The 13,960-nt window shown below is 52.6% G+C and overlaps 2 protein-coding genes across 5 annotated transcripts in view; one reads left to right on the top strand and one right to left on the bottom strand.

Moving 5' to 3' along the window:
* Nucleotides 1-669: 669 nt before the first annotated feature.
* Nucleotides 670-12,703, bottom strand: SNRNP25 (small nuclear ribonucleoprotein U11/U12 subunit 25). 2 transcript variants are annotated; one of them, XR_007776356.1, is made up of 7 exons: nucleotides 12,587-12,703; nucleotides 12,013-12,103; nucleotides 10,269-10,374; nucleotides 7,728-7,802; nucleotides 5,860-5,922; nucleotides 1,826-1,964; nucleotides 670-1,172 (listed from the first exon to the last, which is right to left on the bottom strand). XR_007776356.1 is itself a non-coding variant. In XM_050968507.1 (6 exons), exons 1-5 carry the CDS (start codon nucleotides 12,701-12,703, stop codon nucleotides 5,868-5,870), a joined length of 444 nt encoding a protein of 147 aa, XP_050824464.1. In that variant the 3' UTR covers nucleotides 1,813-1,964; nucleotides 5,860-5,867. The 2 variants fall into 2 exon arrangements, 1 of the variants encoding a protein (XP_050824464.1); XM_050968507.1 differs by lacking the exon at nucleotides 670-1,172 and having other exon boundaries at nucleotides 1,813-1,964.
* The window catches only part of POLR3K (RNA polymerase III subunit K), a 38,973-nt gene continuing 37,687 nt past the window's right edge, over nucleotides 12,675-13,960 (top strand). For 2 of the 3 annotated variants that reach the window (XR_007776357.1, XR_007776358.1), the window contains exon 1: nucleotides 12,675-12,919. Coding sequence is in view for 1 of the 3 variants with exons in the window: in XM_050968517.1 (XP_050824474.1) it covers nucleotides 12,809-12,919 (111 nt within the window). In the remaining 2 variants the exon portion in view is untranslated. The remainder of the gene's footprint in view (nucleotides 12,920-13,960) is intronic. The other variant, XM_050968517.1, reaches the window with a different exon arrangement.

The following is a 13,960-nucleotide window of genomic DNA, read 5'->3' as shown; positions in this document are numbered from 1 at the left end:
TTCCCTGGGGCTGCAAAATTAAGTTCCATGTCTTAGGGTCTCATAGTCCCAGCAGGATGATTCGACTTTACTGTTTTGTAGTAGTTGCCATGATGAATTCTCTATGGCAGTGTACAGGCTCACCATTCTGTAGGCTAAGCCTGGAGCCTTTGTGACAGTAGCCTTACATGCCCCACCTGGTGATGGCTCTTCATGTAAAATCAGTGTTATAAGTATCATCAGCTGCTTGTTGCTAGACTCACCTGTACTCATGGTGAACCACCTCTATTTGCTCCCTTCACCTTAATTGCCCTGTATTCACCTGCTTGACTTGCCTGCAGCACAAAACCCAGGATGTCTGCCAATCTGACCCCAAATATGGTGATCAGTTAGACACTGAGCATGTGGGCAAGACCCACCAGCCAGACACTTGGGAAAGAAATCTCTGTGGTAACTCAGAGCCTGTCCCATCACTAGCCCTGGACATTTCTATTTTTTGGTTAGGTTGGCACAATTGATTAAAAAAGGACCTACTCAGTCCTAAAAGAGTCCTAAAGCTCTTTTAATGTCCTGTTTCTCTCTAGATCCTATCTATACTTTATGAACTTCTGTCCTCTCCTCTTTACTAGGCTATAGAGCAGAGGTCCCCAAACTGGGGAGCTTGGATGACACAGCTGGGGCCCAGGGGGTACCCAGCTGCCAGCCCTGTGCCCAGGGCTCCGTCCCCGCAGCTCAGGGGGAACAGAGGTAAAGAAGGGGTATGACCCTGAAAAGTTTGGGGGCCACTGCTATAGAGCATCCCTGTTAACAGTTCCTCCCCTAAGGGATGTCTCTCTCTGAACCTGTTGGCTAGCCCTCAGTTTAACAACTCCTCTACAACCTTTTTAATTTTACATACCAGCAGTCTGGTTCCATTGTGGTTTTGTTGGAGCCCATCCTTCTTGTATAGGCTTCTCCTTTCCCCAAAGGTTCCCCAGTTCCTAATAAATCTAAACCCTCCTCCCTACACTAGGGGCTCATCTGCACACTGAGCCTCTGCAGTTCTATCTGGCCCTGTGCGTGGAACTGGAATCACTTCAGAGAATGCTACCATAGATATCCTGGACTTCAGAGGTTTTCTAGCAAGGTGGCACAGCTGGGTGAGAACCTTCAGAGAATTCTTCCAAAATGTTGATTGGGTAGTGATTCAGTTGCTGTAGGAACAGGATGAATATTGACCAGTATAAGCCCTGATCCTATATGCATTCCACTCCTCCTCCAAACCCATCACACCATCTTTATTAAATGTATTTAAACACCCACAAGCTGGCATTCTACAACATGGAACTGCTGCCTCATCTTGTTTTATAGATGCCAGTTCCTTGTTCTGAGGCCATCACATCCTGCCTATCTCACTAAGGGAGCAAGCTCCTTGAGGTAGGGCAGGACAAAAGCAACAAATGCCTTGGTTTTCTATACAGGCCAGTCCTCTCACTACATGCGTGCTCTCTAGCTGCTGTTGGTCTGATTCCTATCTTCTGGGCTCAAGGCCTCATGCCACTGTTTATCGCTTCTTAGAGGCAATATCCAATTTCACCATATCCATTTTTTGATCTTGAGCTACTGCTAGCTTAATATAGCCTCTCTGTGGTCTGGATTTCTTCACTGTCTGTTTCCTCATGACCAAAGTCTGGTCAAGACAGCTGTGTAAATTTATTAGGCTTAGTCCTTTATTTGTGGTTGTGCCTATAGTGGCATCAAGTTCCAGCAGACAGAACTTCAGAGGGCTCTGAAAAGCATCAAAATGCACCATTTGTCCTTCGTAGCCAGGGCACAGCAAAAGCGAACACCACATTCAAACACTAACCTATCAGAATTTTTATTGCCGCCTGCATTTGCTCTTTGAAATGCCACAAGTTTCTCTTCTGGAAAGATGCTGAATCTGCAGGCTGGTCCTGCTGCAGTAACAACCTGGAGTTAGTCCTTTTCAGGCAGAAAAACTGGAGCTGTAATCAAAGAGTTTGAAATTAAGATATTGCTACTGCCTCCATGCTTTCCACAGGCCAGCTGGGCTGGCAAGTGACCTTGTGCACCAGCTTGGCACTCTGAGTGGTGTATGTTGCTGTGTTAGGCACAATGTTTCCTACATCAACTACTAGGAGCTTGGCACTTACAAAAATATCATGCAACCAAAACAGATTTTTGTATCTTGGTAACTAAAGTTAGGCACCTAGATGAGCACCCTGGTGGTGCACTGCTGCTGCTTCCTTTGGCTTTTGGAAAACCTGTTCACTTTATTAGATGCAGGAATATGGACTGAGGTGCCTAACTTTAAATCAACCAAGACTGACAATTTTGGCCACCCTAGTTTAAATGCCAGCCAGACACTGGAACTGTTTAGTAAGCACACACACACACTGTATGCTTGTTACAGTGTTGAAAATACTCATACTGTCTGAAAGCATTTTAACTACATTAACTGCCCACAATCTTCATTAACAAAGAGTTATGGTTGCCCAGTGGTGCACTGTGCCCTTACAGAACATTTAGTTCTACAAGTGGCACTGCATATTCCCACTTATGGGTACTGTGCCACCTTGTGTGCCTTTACTAGCACCACTGCCCCTCAGTCTTACTGAGGTACTGAAGGAGAGATTACAGAAGGGGGCAGAATGGCCTCCACACCTCAGATCCTTCCAATTGCGTGCCTGGACAGATATGAACTCTGATCTCCTCAGAGCTGGAAACTTTTCCTCCAAAAAAAATCAATGTTCCCTCACAGTGAGCAGTTAGGGTGTCTCTCTGGTTCTAGGGTATGGTGGAACCAAAAAAGTAAAGGAAGCGGGTTTAAAAGGTGTGCTTGCTGCCCAGCTGTGTTCCCAGTATCAGACACCCATGTACAGTACAGTACAGTAACTCCTCGCTTAACATTGTAATTATGTTCCTGAAAATGCAACTTTAAGCAAATCCAATTTTCCCCATAAGAATTAGTGAAAATGGGGGGTTAGGTTCCAGGGAAACTTTTTTCACCAGACAAGACTATATATTATATACACACACAGAGAATAAGTTTTAAACAAACAATTTAATACCGTACACAGCAATGATGAGGTGGAGGAGTCAGAGGGTGGGATACTTCCCAGGGAATGGCTTACTGCTAAATGATGAACTAGCACTCTGCTGAGCCCTCAAGGTTTAACATGTTAATGTAGCCTCACACTCTACAAGGCAGAACAAATGGAGGGAGGGGAGGCAGCATGGCAGACAGAGACAGATTTGCATTTCCCCTTTAAGTTGATCAGCAAGTTGAGAGCAGCTGCTGTGAGCAAGCTCCCTCTGTCCCCCCACCCCCTTCTCTATGGAAATGGGGTAAGTGGTGGGTAGGAGCAGGGGACACCCTGACATTACTCTCCCCCCCAGCAAGCAGGAGGCTCCAGGAAGCAGCTCAAAGACAGAGGGCAAGAGCAGCACATGGCAGTGGGGGGAGGGACAGCTGAACTGCCGGCAATTGATAGCCTGCTGGGCAGCTGCTGCACAGGGAATTTAGGGGAGCTGATAGTGGGGTGCCGGTCTATCCTGGTTCCAAGCCCCCACCAGCTAGCTCCAATGGGCTGCTCTTTCTGCAAGCAGTGGACAAAGCAGGCACCTGCCGAACAGAGTTATAATGGAACACTGCACAACTTTAAATGAGTGTGTTCTCTAATTGAACAACATTAACCAGAATGACTTCAAGTGAGGAGTTACTGTACCTGAAGTGTCTGGGAGAAGGCCACTTGCCTTTTGGGTATCTAACCTGTCAGACTTTCACTCCCAGCGCCCACAAGTACAGAGAGATTTGTCTGCAACATCCTCTGCTTAAGGAAGCCATTGAGGCTAGACCCCTGGATCTGTTCAGACTTTGGTTTCAAGGTCTGAAAGAGTCAGCCTCCGCCCCTGTGGCCTTCATTGGTTCTGGTGGACTTAAGAATTTCAAGAAGGTGGAAGATGCCTAAATTTCCTCCATTATGATTCTGTCAGTGCATCTGAGCACCCAGAAAGCAAAGATCTCTGAGGACAATCCCTTATTCATGGAGGAATCATCATAAAATTAGTATAATTACATCTTCGGAATCCCAGTTTTTCATCCAAGCTCTAATCATCAAACTGGGTTTTCAAAAACAGCATTTGGGATGGGTCCTGACACTTGTAAAGGCTGCTCCCACTGGTGGACTGGCCCCTCAGTAGCTATGCCAGAGCACAGCCCTAAAAATCAAAGGTTGGCAAAAGGGCAGAGCCCCCAGCTTGAACCCCCCCAACTTCCTGGCACTGCTCTGACATCACCTCCTACCCTCCTATCTCGCACCCCAAAAATTTTAAGAATCTGAAAGTGTTAGCAGCAGCTCACGTTAAGTGGACAGTGTATCAGGATGCCCTTGACTGACTGGCCCAGCCACTTGCTTTTCTTTGACTACACACAGTCCTGTTGTACAGGAAAAGGGTGAAGGGGCATGCATCAGGATTTCATTATCCTTATTGCTTACTAGAGTCTTTCATCTGCCCTGTATTTAATTAATGCTAATTTCCTTGACAATACTGAACCAAAACTGAGGCTGCATGTGGATTTTAGAGCACTTGACAATATTGCTCTTAAACCAGAAATTTTGGTCTCAGGGCCAAACTTTCAAAAGGATCCCAGCAGAATGCAGGTAAAGAGCAATTAGTGTGCACAACATACTACATTCTCTGACAGCTGCCAAGGAAAGGGCTCAAACTCTCAATACATGGGTGCAGCTCCGGTTCAATTACCACAGCATGACCCCTTGAGCCACCCAGTTATTGTCACAACAGTCTGCCTGCAAACTCTCTGGTTTCAGCAGAGCCCTCTCTGGTTTCAGCAGCTGCCCTTACACATTTTACTCTTTGGGCCAACCCATGCTGGAGTAGTGTATTTTACTCAGTAACTTTTTCAATACTGATTCCCCAAATGGGAAGGGGCTACAACCGGGGGGCAACACCAGTTTGGGTGATATAAAAAAGTGTTTGTTCCTGGGCATATAACAGCATAATTCTCTCCAAGTACAGCATCAAAAATCAGGACGAGGTCTGTTTATAAAGAAGCAAGTCTGAGCCCCAAGTATGAGCAAAAAAAATAAAAATAAAAAAAACGGATGATTTTTGTAAATAGCTGATATTTTGGGAGGGGACCCTTTCCTCAAATGACCCCAAATTTGGATCACTAACCCTACCCTGAATGCACCTGTCTCCACGAGGCACAGAAATTTCTAACAATTCACGTTGCCTTGTGGATTTTAGAGTATTTAGAATAGATGTGTTTTAAACAGTAGGTGACTCTTGACCTTAACTGAACTAGAACTGCTGTTCTACTATAATCTTGTAGCTCAGAATTAAGGATATCTGGGAAATGCATCAAGAATTTTTTTTAACCATATCAACATTAACCAAATGCACAAACTCTATTGACAGTGGGTGATTTATTAAATACCTGAACCAGTTGTTTCCACTGCTTTCAACATGTAGGTTGATTTAGTTGTGTTCTTGCTATGTGGATTATATAAGCACTGAATTAATCATTAACTATAAATTGAAGTGCTGCTTCAGAGAACAGTATTTATTAGCTGAAAATACTATTAAGGGGAGGTAACTAATCCCACTGATATCAGTAACAGCCGCAGTGCCTAACAATGAGGCATGTCTGGCCACTCAGCCTCACTCCAGCCTATGTGACTGAGACCTGGAAATGTAGTAGGACAAGCGGCTGAATGTGATTGGGATACAGCAACAACTCTGAACGCTCCAGGAGCTGAGAGTTGCAGCGTTGGCCTCCATGAGCAGAAGCACTATGGTCCTGAATTAATGAAGATATAGGCTTACAGAATGTGTGCAGGAAGCTTTAGGACATACCTGTAAGTTCACTTCTGAAGTTTCTTTATAAAGCAGACCTCATCACGATTTCTGATGCCGTACCTGCATAGAGAGTTATGCTGTTATATGCCCAGAAACAAACCTTTACATGCCCCCAGCCCACACACTCCTCCTCACCCGGCAGAGTCCATGCTTTAAAGGAAAGACACAGGCACCATGTTATTGGCAGGACACCAAATAGTCATGTGACCAGAGAATTCTAGTCCATTTATCCAGCTTCCCACCCCATCACTGCAGTAACTCAGGGCCTGCAGTCATGTAATGCCTTACGTTACATGACTAACATCTATCACATGCACCTCATTCTCTCTCATCCTGTCCCCTGTGGGAGAATCATGCATGCATGGCAGTGTTGGTGGGGAGGGGGCGGGAGGGTTGTGTTTTTTTGGTAGCGAAGGCATTTCTTGCACCCACCAATCTGTACACAGTATTTAGGAAACACACCTTCAGTCTGTGCATGGAGGTTGCCAATTTTATTCATCCAATCTGATTGGCTCCAGTGTGCCCAGTGCCAGAGTGTGTGTAATAGCTGGAAAATGCAGCAGGTGCTGGCGCTGCTCCCTTCTTCTCATGTTACTAAGTGCATGCAGAGCTGGGATGGTTTGTAAACTTCTTTACTTAGATCCTCAGTGACATACCACTGAGCAGGGCCAGGAGCCTGTTTTCCACTCTCATCCTTGGCATGCCTGCTGCCTTCTACTCTTCACTCCCTCTTCCCGTGTTATCATGACTCCCATCCTACCTCTCCCTTCAGCCTCTCAACCAGTGGCACAGCTCCTTGCTCTGCTCCCTGTCCTCACCTTATCCTGGATGCCTCACTGCCCGTTAAATCACAACAAAAAAAAGACTGACTTACCCCATGTCCTGTCAATAACCTAGTCCCAGATTTGGACCTTAGCGTCCAAAATATGGGGGTTAGCATGAAAACCTCCAAGCTTAGTTACCAGCTTGGACCTGGTAAGCTGCCACCACCCAAAAAATTAGAGTGTTTTGGGGCACTCTGGTCCCCCAAAAAACCTTCCCTGGGGACCCCAAGACCCAAATCCCTTGAGTCTCACAACAAAGGGAAATAAACCTTTTCCCTCCCCCCCGCCTCCAGGTGTTCCTGGAGAGACACACCAAAGCAAGCTTCGTGAATCTAAACAGAGGGACTCCACCCTCCCCGTTCCCAGTCCTGGAAAACAGAATTACTTCCCTCTTCACCCAGAGGGAATGCAAAGTCAGGCTAGTAAATCTAACACACACAGATTTCCTCCTGACTTCTTCCTCCCACCAATTCCCTGGTGAGTACAGACTCAATTCCCTGGAGTTCCCCCACTAAAGAAAAACTCCAACAGGTCTTAAAAAGAAAGACACAGGAGATTCTGGTCCGGCTGGAGGAATATAAGTGGCTTCTGTTTTGTTCCTGTAACTGAAGAGGAAAGCCTGTCTAACTGAGCATACAGAAAATCATAAGACTAGATGAGACTCAATATGTGTGTTGGCTGTTTGTTAGAAAGTCTCCCCCCTCTCATTGTTTTGTTGCAGTGGTTAGCTAAAAACACTGTTTTAAGGAGGCTGTTGGTCAATCTCATGGTCACAGATTCCCCCAGGGAGAAAACACATGCCTGAGCCCAGGTCAGGGAGAGATGTGCAGCGAGTTCGCTCACGTGACACCAACCCTGGGAGCACTCCATGAGGCAATGCAGTCACACTTCTCAAGCTTTCCATTGGAAACTCTAACCAGAATCAAAGGGACAAGACCAGCCTTTGCACCCACAAACATTTTACAGACATGCACTCTAACAAGCCAGGCCTCTTCCTAGTCCCCACAGGCACAGTGAAGATAGAAAAATCCTGCTACTTACTCTCGCAGCTTCTTTTTGTCATCTGTCATTTTCTCTCCAGCAAAGGTTAAGTGATATGTTCTCCATATGTAGGTCCTGTAAAGGCAAAATTCTGTGACTTAAGAGAGGGCAGCAGGAACAGCAGCAACTCACAAAGGATCAGAGAATAAGGGTGACAGCACAGAGGGGACATGAATGAACATGACTCAGTGAGCGTAAAGTGCTGCTCCCTGAGGTACCCGAAATATGAAAGGAGTGAAATCCCGCTCTGTTCCCAGCTATCACAGGTCAGTCCAGAGTGAAGTGACTGAGCAGCTAGGGCAGGGGTCAGCAACCTATGGCACACGAGCCATTTTTAATGGCACGTGGCTGCCTGCTGGGACTCCGCGTTGTCATTAAAAATCCTGCTGATGCGGCAAGCCGCGGGGTCCACAGTCCCAGGCCGGAGCGCTGGCCAAGCACAACAAGCCCCCGGCCCCTCCCCGCAGAGCCCTGCCACCACGCGCGCAGCACTCGGGGGGCTGGGGCTGCGTGCTCCTGCGGGGCAGCGTTTGGCTCTGTGGAGAGGTAAAGACGCTCCCCGCTCATCTGGAGCCCTGCTGTTGCGCGCACATCGCTCTGAGGGGCGGGGCTGGGCTGTGCGCACAGCAGCGGCAGGGCTCCGGATGGGCGGGGAGCCTCATGGTAACGGGGCTGGGGGGGCAGTCAAGGGACAGGGACCAGGGTGGGTTGGATGGGGGTGGTGGTTGGGGCGGGGGTCTCTGGAGGGAGCAGTCAGGGAGCAGGGGGGGTGGATGAGGCATGGGAGTCCTGAGGTCTGTTTGGGGGGGTGGATAGGGGTCAGGGCAGTCAGGTGACAGGGCGCAAGGAGGGTCCTGGGGGAGCAGTTAGGGTGGGAAGGGTCTCTGGAGGGGGTGGTCAGGAGACAAGGAGCTGGGGGGGTTGGGTGAGTCAGGAGTTCCGGGGGGGGGCGGCTGTCAGGAGGCAGGGGTGTGGAGAGGGGTTGAGGCAGGCAAGGAGCGGGGGGGGGGGGGGGCGGGTTGTATGGGTCCAGAGTTCTGGGGGTCCTGTCAGGGGGCGGGGAGCAGTTACATAGGCATGGGAGTCCAGGGGGTCTGTTTGGGTGCGGGGGTGTGGATAAGGGTTGGGACAGGTAGGGGGTAGGATCCTAGGGGGGCAGTCAGGGGACAAGGGGCAGGGAGGCTTAGATAGGGGGGTGGGGTCCCAGGAGGGGGTAGTCGGGACAAGGAGTGGTAGGAGTTGGGAGTTCTGGGGGGGGGGCAGTCACCCAGTCCCCTGCCCTGAGCCCTGCACCCCCACACACCCAGTCCCCTGCCCTGAGCCCTGCACCCCAGACCCCTGCCCTGAGCCCTGTACCACCCAGTCCTCTGTTGACTCCTTGACCCCCCCCCCCATGACCCCAGCCCTGACTGGCACTCCCACACATACCCAGCCCCCCTACCTTGACACCTGCACCCCCTCACATGCCCCCAGCCCTCTGCCCTGACTCTTGCACCCTCCACATCCCCTCCCCATCCCATGCACCCTACACATCCCCACCCTGAGCACCAAATGGGAGTCACATTCCCACCTACACCCCTCACACCAAATGGGAGCTGCCCAGATAAGTGCCCCCACACCCAAACCTCCTGCCCCAACCCTGAGCCCCTTCCTTCATTCTAGCTCCTGGCCAGATCCTTCACCCCCAGCCCTGTGCTCAGTGCACTCTCACCCTCAGCTCAGTGCAGAGAGAGGAAGAGAATGGGCCAGAACCAGGGAGAAGGTAGGTACCCACTGTATGTGGGCAGGGCCGGGACCCCAAACCGGCACTGGGCTGAGCGGGTCCGGCAGCCGGAATCCCGGCTGGCAGGAGCCGGCGGATGGAACCCCTGAGCGGCAGTGGGATGAGCCACTCAGCCCACAGCCCGTCTGGGGTCCCAGCCACCAGCCCCACACAGCCCGCTGACGGTCTGGGGTTCTGGCTGCCAGACCCTTCCCAGTTGGGGTCCCAGCCGCAGGCCCCACTCAGCCCACTGCCAGCCTAGGTGAACAGAACCCCAGACCAGCAGTAGGCTGAGCGGGCCAGTGGCGTAAGATCAACATTTTAATTTAATTTTAAATGAAGCTTCTTAAACATTTTGAAAACCTTGTTTATTTTACAATACACCACCAGTTTATTATATTATATATAGACTTGGAGAGAGAGAGAGAGAGACCTTCTAAAAAACATTAACATGTATTACCGGCACACGAAACCTTAAATCAGAGTGAATAAATGAAGACTCAGCACAGCACTTCTGAAAGGTTGCCGACCCCTGAGCTAGGGCCTTCAGGCTCTTACTGCCCAACATGTGCTTTACAAGGGATTCCACCTGCAGTTATGTCTCTTGGGTTGATTACACAAATGAAGGCCAGGATTTAAGCGCCTCAGAGGCAAAAGAAAATGAACAGGATTGTGCGGGTGGCTGCTTTACACTCCTCTTGTTGTAGGAGAAAAGGCAGTATCAAGGTGCATGAGATTGCCCATAGCACCCCTTTTCCCCTGGGGAGCCCCCAACTCACCAGCTAATGTGCTGTATGCCCCCTTCCCGCTCCTGCTTCAGCTGCACATATCGCTGGATAGCTTTCTTCAGGTCCAGGACACTGGCATTCTGTACCACTACTACAGCTAAAAGGGAAAAGACTGTCATCTGGCAATGGCCCCAGAGATGCTGTCCGAAGGGAGGCAGAGCTCCAGCTCCCAGACCCCGCCCTCACCTGTTGGGAGCTGCATTTTCAGTGGAGTTGCTTTGTGCTATTTGTGGAGAACGAAGAGCAACACTAAGACTGGCTTTCCTTAATGCTCCAATCCAAAAGCCTGTGCCACAACTGCACAGGGCTGGGAACTGGCTGACACAAAACCAGCTAGGCAGCTGGTGAGAAGTGAGGTAGGGACGACCTGCCTGGCTGTATCAACTACCACACAGGAGTATTTTACTTTATTACATCACAGCATTTTAGGCCCCAACCTGTGTGTCTGACTCAGAAGATGGTTTGGGCTGCATGGGCCTGGTGAGAAGGCACTAAGCTCCAGCACTCTGATACCCTTCTGGCAGTATTCAGAACCATGCATGACAAGGAGTTTACCAATCTAGCCCTCTTCACAATATTACCATGGTAGAGTGCCATGTGGAGGGGTCTGCCCAACCTCAGACACAGCATCTGCTGCATTGGCTTACTAGCTGGCTCAATACTTAAGTGTACTGGATTGAATTTCCTAGAACTCCTCCTCAACCTTCTGATCCCATTCAAAACCCAGCCCCTGCAGATAGCCTTCTTTCACCAAGCATGGAATTCCTCCCCAGAGCCCATCAATGCCACCCCTAGGGAAGGTCACCTCACAGTGAGCTAAGCAGTGGGGTAGGCACTAGATCAAGTGGCAAGAGAAGATGTGGGAACTGAACCTTGGTCTCAGTGTCCTTCCCAGATCCAACCCCACCTCAGCCTGGCTTCAGTAGGAGACTGCACACATGCCCAGTGCCACTTAACTGCAAGCAACTGCCCCAGCTAGCTCTACCACTCTCCCCCCACTCCAACTTCTAACTGACCAATGCTCCAGAGCGCTAAGATGTGTCTGAGATTTTTCAAGGGAGATTATTCAGCACGGTCCCTGCATGTGTGCCATTTAACATGACAAATACATGTCATGCATACATGTATGTAGGGGTAGGCCCTACACAACCCCTGAAGTAGCACATGGGAGCAGACCCACTTTTCCAGGCTTGTAGCCCCTCCCTTCACTTTAGATCAAAGATCTGGCCAGTGATCTATGGCAGGCAGTCAGTGTGATCTTAGATAAAATCTCTACTCTGCAATAAAAGACCCATAGCCACCCTCCCATCCACAAGAAGGGTGGGTCTCAGAGCCCATAATAATTTGAGATGTACCTATCTCATAGAACTGGAAGAGACCTCAAAAGGTCATTGAGTCCAGCCCCTTGCCCCTAGCAGGGCCAAGTACTGATTTTGCCCCAGATCCCTAAGTTGCCTCCTCAAGGATTGAACTCACAACCCTGGGTTTAGCAGGCCAATGCTCAAACCACTGACCTATCCCTCCCTCCATGCTCCAGTTTGGGCCCAAAAGTCTATGCTGCAATTTTTAGCCCCATAGCCTGAGCCCTGCAAGCCAGAGGCAACTGGCCTGGACTCAGACTCAGTGCTGTGGACTTTTTATTGCAGTGTAGACATACCCAGAGATACTCCCAACACAACCCTGATAGTCAGCATAGGGTGCCACAGGTGGGGTGAGAAACATGTCAGGGACTTACGCATAACTTCTTCATCCGCCTTGCACACTCGCACAGTCATGGCTTGGCCATACTCCAGCGCAATCTGAGAATTGATTTCCTCCACGGTGACCTGTCCAGAAAGTGAAAAGCAGATGAACTACCAGGTGCTCCTTGCTCCCCACAGCCTTGTTAGTGCTCTGAGGGGTGTGACTCAAAGCATTGACACCTGCAGCCATGGGGCTCTGCCCTCTTGCCTGCCCCCCCCCCAGGGTTCTGCCCCCCCGTGGCCCCAATCCGCAGCCCCCAGCGCCTCCACAGCTCTCCCCCCCCGGGCTTTTTCTCCCGCACCCACCCCCCTTTCTCCAGGGCTCTGCCCCCCCCGACTGCCCATGCCCTGAACCCACCTGCGCCCCCAAGCTCCTCCAGGGCCTTACCCCCCATTCTCCAGGGCCCTGCCTCCAGCAGTCACGTGGGCTCGGCCGGGAACGGGACACGCCCCAGAGCGGAGGGAGAGTGCGTGTGTGACGCAGTGGAGTGACGCGTTACAATGCCGGTGGGGGCGGGGCTTGGCGCTGCCAGGACGGGACAGCTCCGCGCGGGGGGCAAGCGGCACCTGCACGGGGAGGTCGCAGAGCAGCGGGTCCTGCACGAGGCGGGCCAGCCCCTCCTGGAACAGCTCGAGCACCTCGGCGTGCGCCAGCTCCTCCTCCTCGGGGCCCGGCTCCGCCATCAGCCCGCGCGCGGCTCGCCAGGAGGGCGGGGCCTGAGCGCGGCGGAGCTTCCCGTGACCCGGAGAAGGGAAGAGGCGGGGCTGCAACGTGACCCAGAAGCGGAAATGCTGCTGTTCTGCCCGGCTTGCGGGAACGTGCTGGTGGCTGAGGAAGGCGCGAGATGCCACCGCTTCGCCTGCACCACGTGTCCCTACGTGCGCAACGTCACGCGCAAGGTAACCCCCCTATTGGTGGCAGTGCCCCCTGCTGCCGCTATCCCGGGCGAGGCCTGTGCTTCGGTGGGCGGGGACTGCCAGGCCCAAAAGCCCGCCTCCTGGGGTAGAGCAACCAATCAGAGCCTGGGGGCCTGGCCCGAGTGGCCTGCTGGGGGCGGAGCTGGTCGCTGCGGGTCGGGGCCTGGCCTGAGGGGTCTGCTGGGGGCGGAGCTGGTCGCTGTGGGTCGGGGCCTGGCCTGAGGGGTCTGCTGGGGGCGGAGCTGGTCGCTGCAGGGCGGAGCCTGGCCTGAGGGGTCTGCTGGGGGCGGAGCTGGTTGCTGCAGGGCGGAGCCTGGCCTGAGGGGTCTGCTGGGGGCGGAGCTGGTCGCTGTGGGTCGGGGCCTGGCCTGAGGGGTCTGCTGGGGGCGGAGCTGGTCGCTGCAGGGCGGAGCCTGGCCTGAGGGGTCTGCTGGGGGCGGAGCTGGTTGCTGCAGGCGGAGCCTGGCCTGAGGGGTCTGCTGGGGGCGGAGCTGGTCGCTGCAGGGCGGAGCCTGGCCTGAGGGGTCTGCTGGGGGCGGAGCTGGTCGCTGCAGGGCGGAGCCTGGCCTGAGGGGTCTGCTGGGGGCGGAGCTGGTTGCTGCAGGCGGAGCCTGGCCTGAGGGGTCTGCTGGGGGCGGAGCTGGTTGCTGCAGGCGGAGCCTGGCCTGAGGGGTCTGCTGGGGGCGGAGCTGGTCGCTGCGGGCGGAGCCTGGCCTGAGGGGTCTGCTGGGGGCGGAGCTGGTCGCTGCAGGTCGGGGCCTGGCCTGAGGGGTCTGCTGGGGGCGGAGCTGGTTGCTGCAGGCGGAGCCTGGCCTGAGGGGTCTGCTGGGGGCGGAGCTGGTTGCTGCAGGCGGAGCCTGGCCTGAGGGGTCTGCTGGGGGCGGAGCTGGTCGCTGCGGGTCGGGGCCTGGCCTGAGGGGTCTGCTGGGGGCGGAGCTGGTTGCTGCAGGGCGGAGCCTGGCCTGAGGGGGCTGCTGGGGGCGGAGCTGGTCACTGTGGGTCGGGGCCTGGCCTGAGGGGTCT

The sequence above is a fragment of the Gopherus flavomarginatus genome, chromosome 9, assembly GCF_025201925.1.
Source record: "Gopherus flavomarginatus isolate rGopFla2 chromosome 9, rGopFla2.mat.asm, whole genome shotgun sequence".
NCBI lineage: Eukaryota > Metazoa > Chordata > Testudines > Testudinidae > Gopherus > Gopherus flavomarginatus.
The sequence above is the reverse complement of the archived record's forward strand: the minus strand, read 5'-3'. Positions and strand labels throughout refer to the sequence as shown.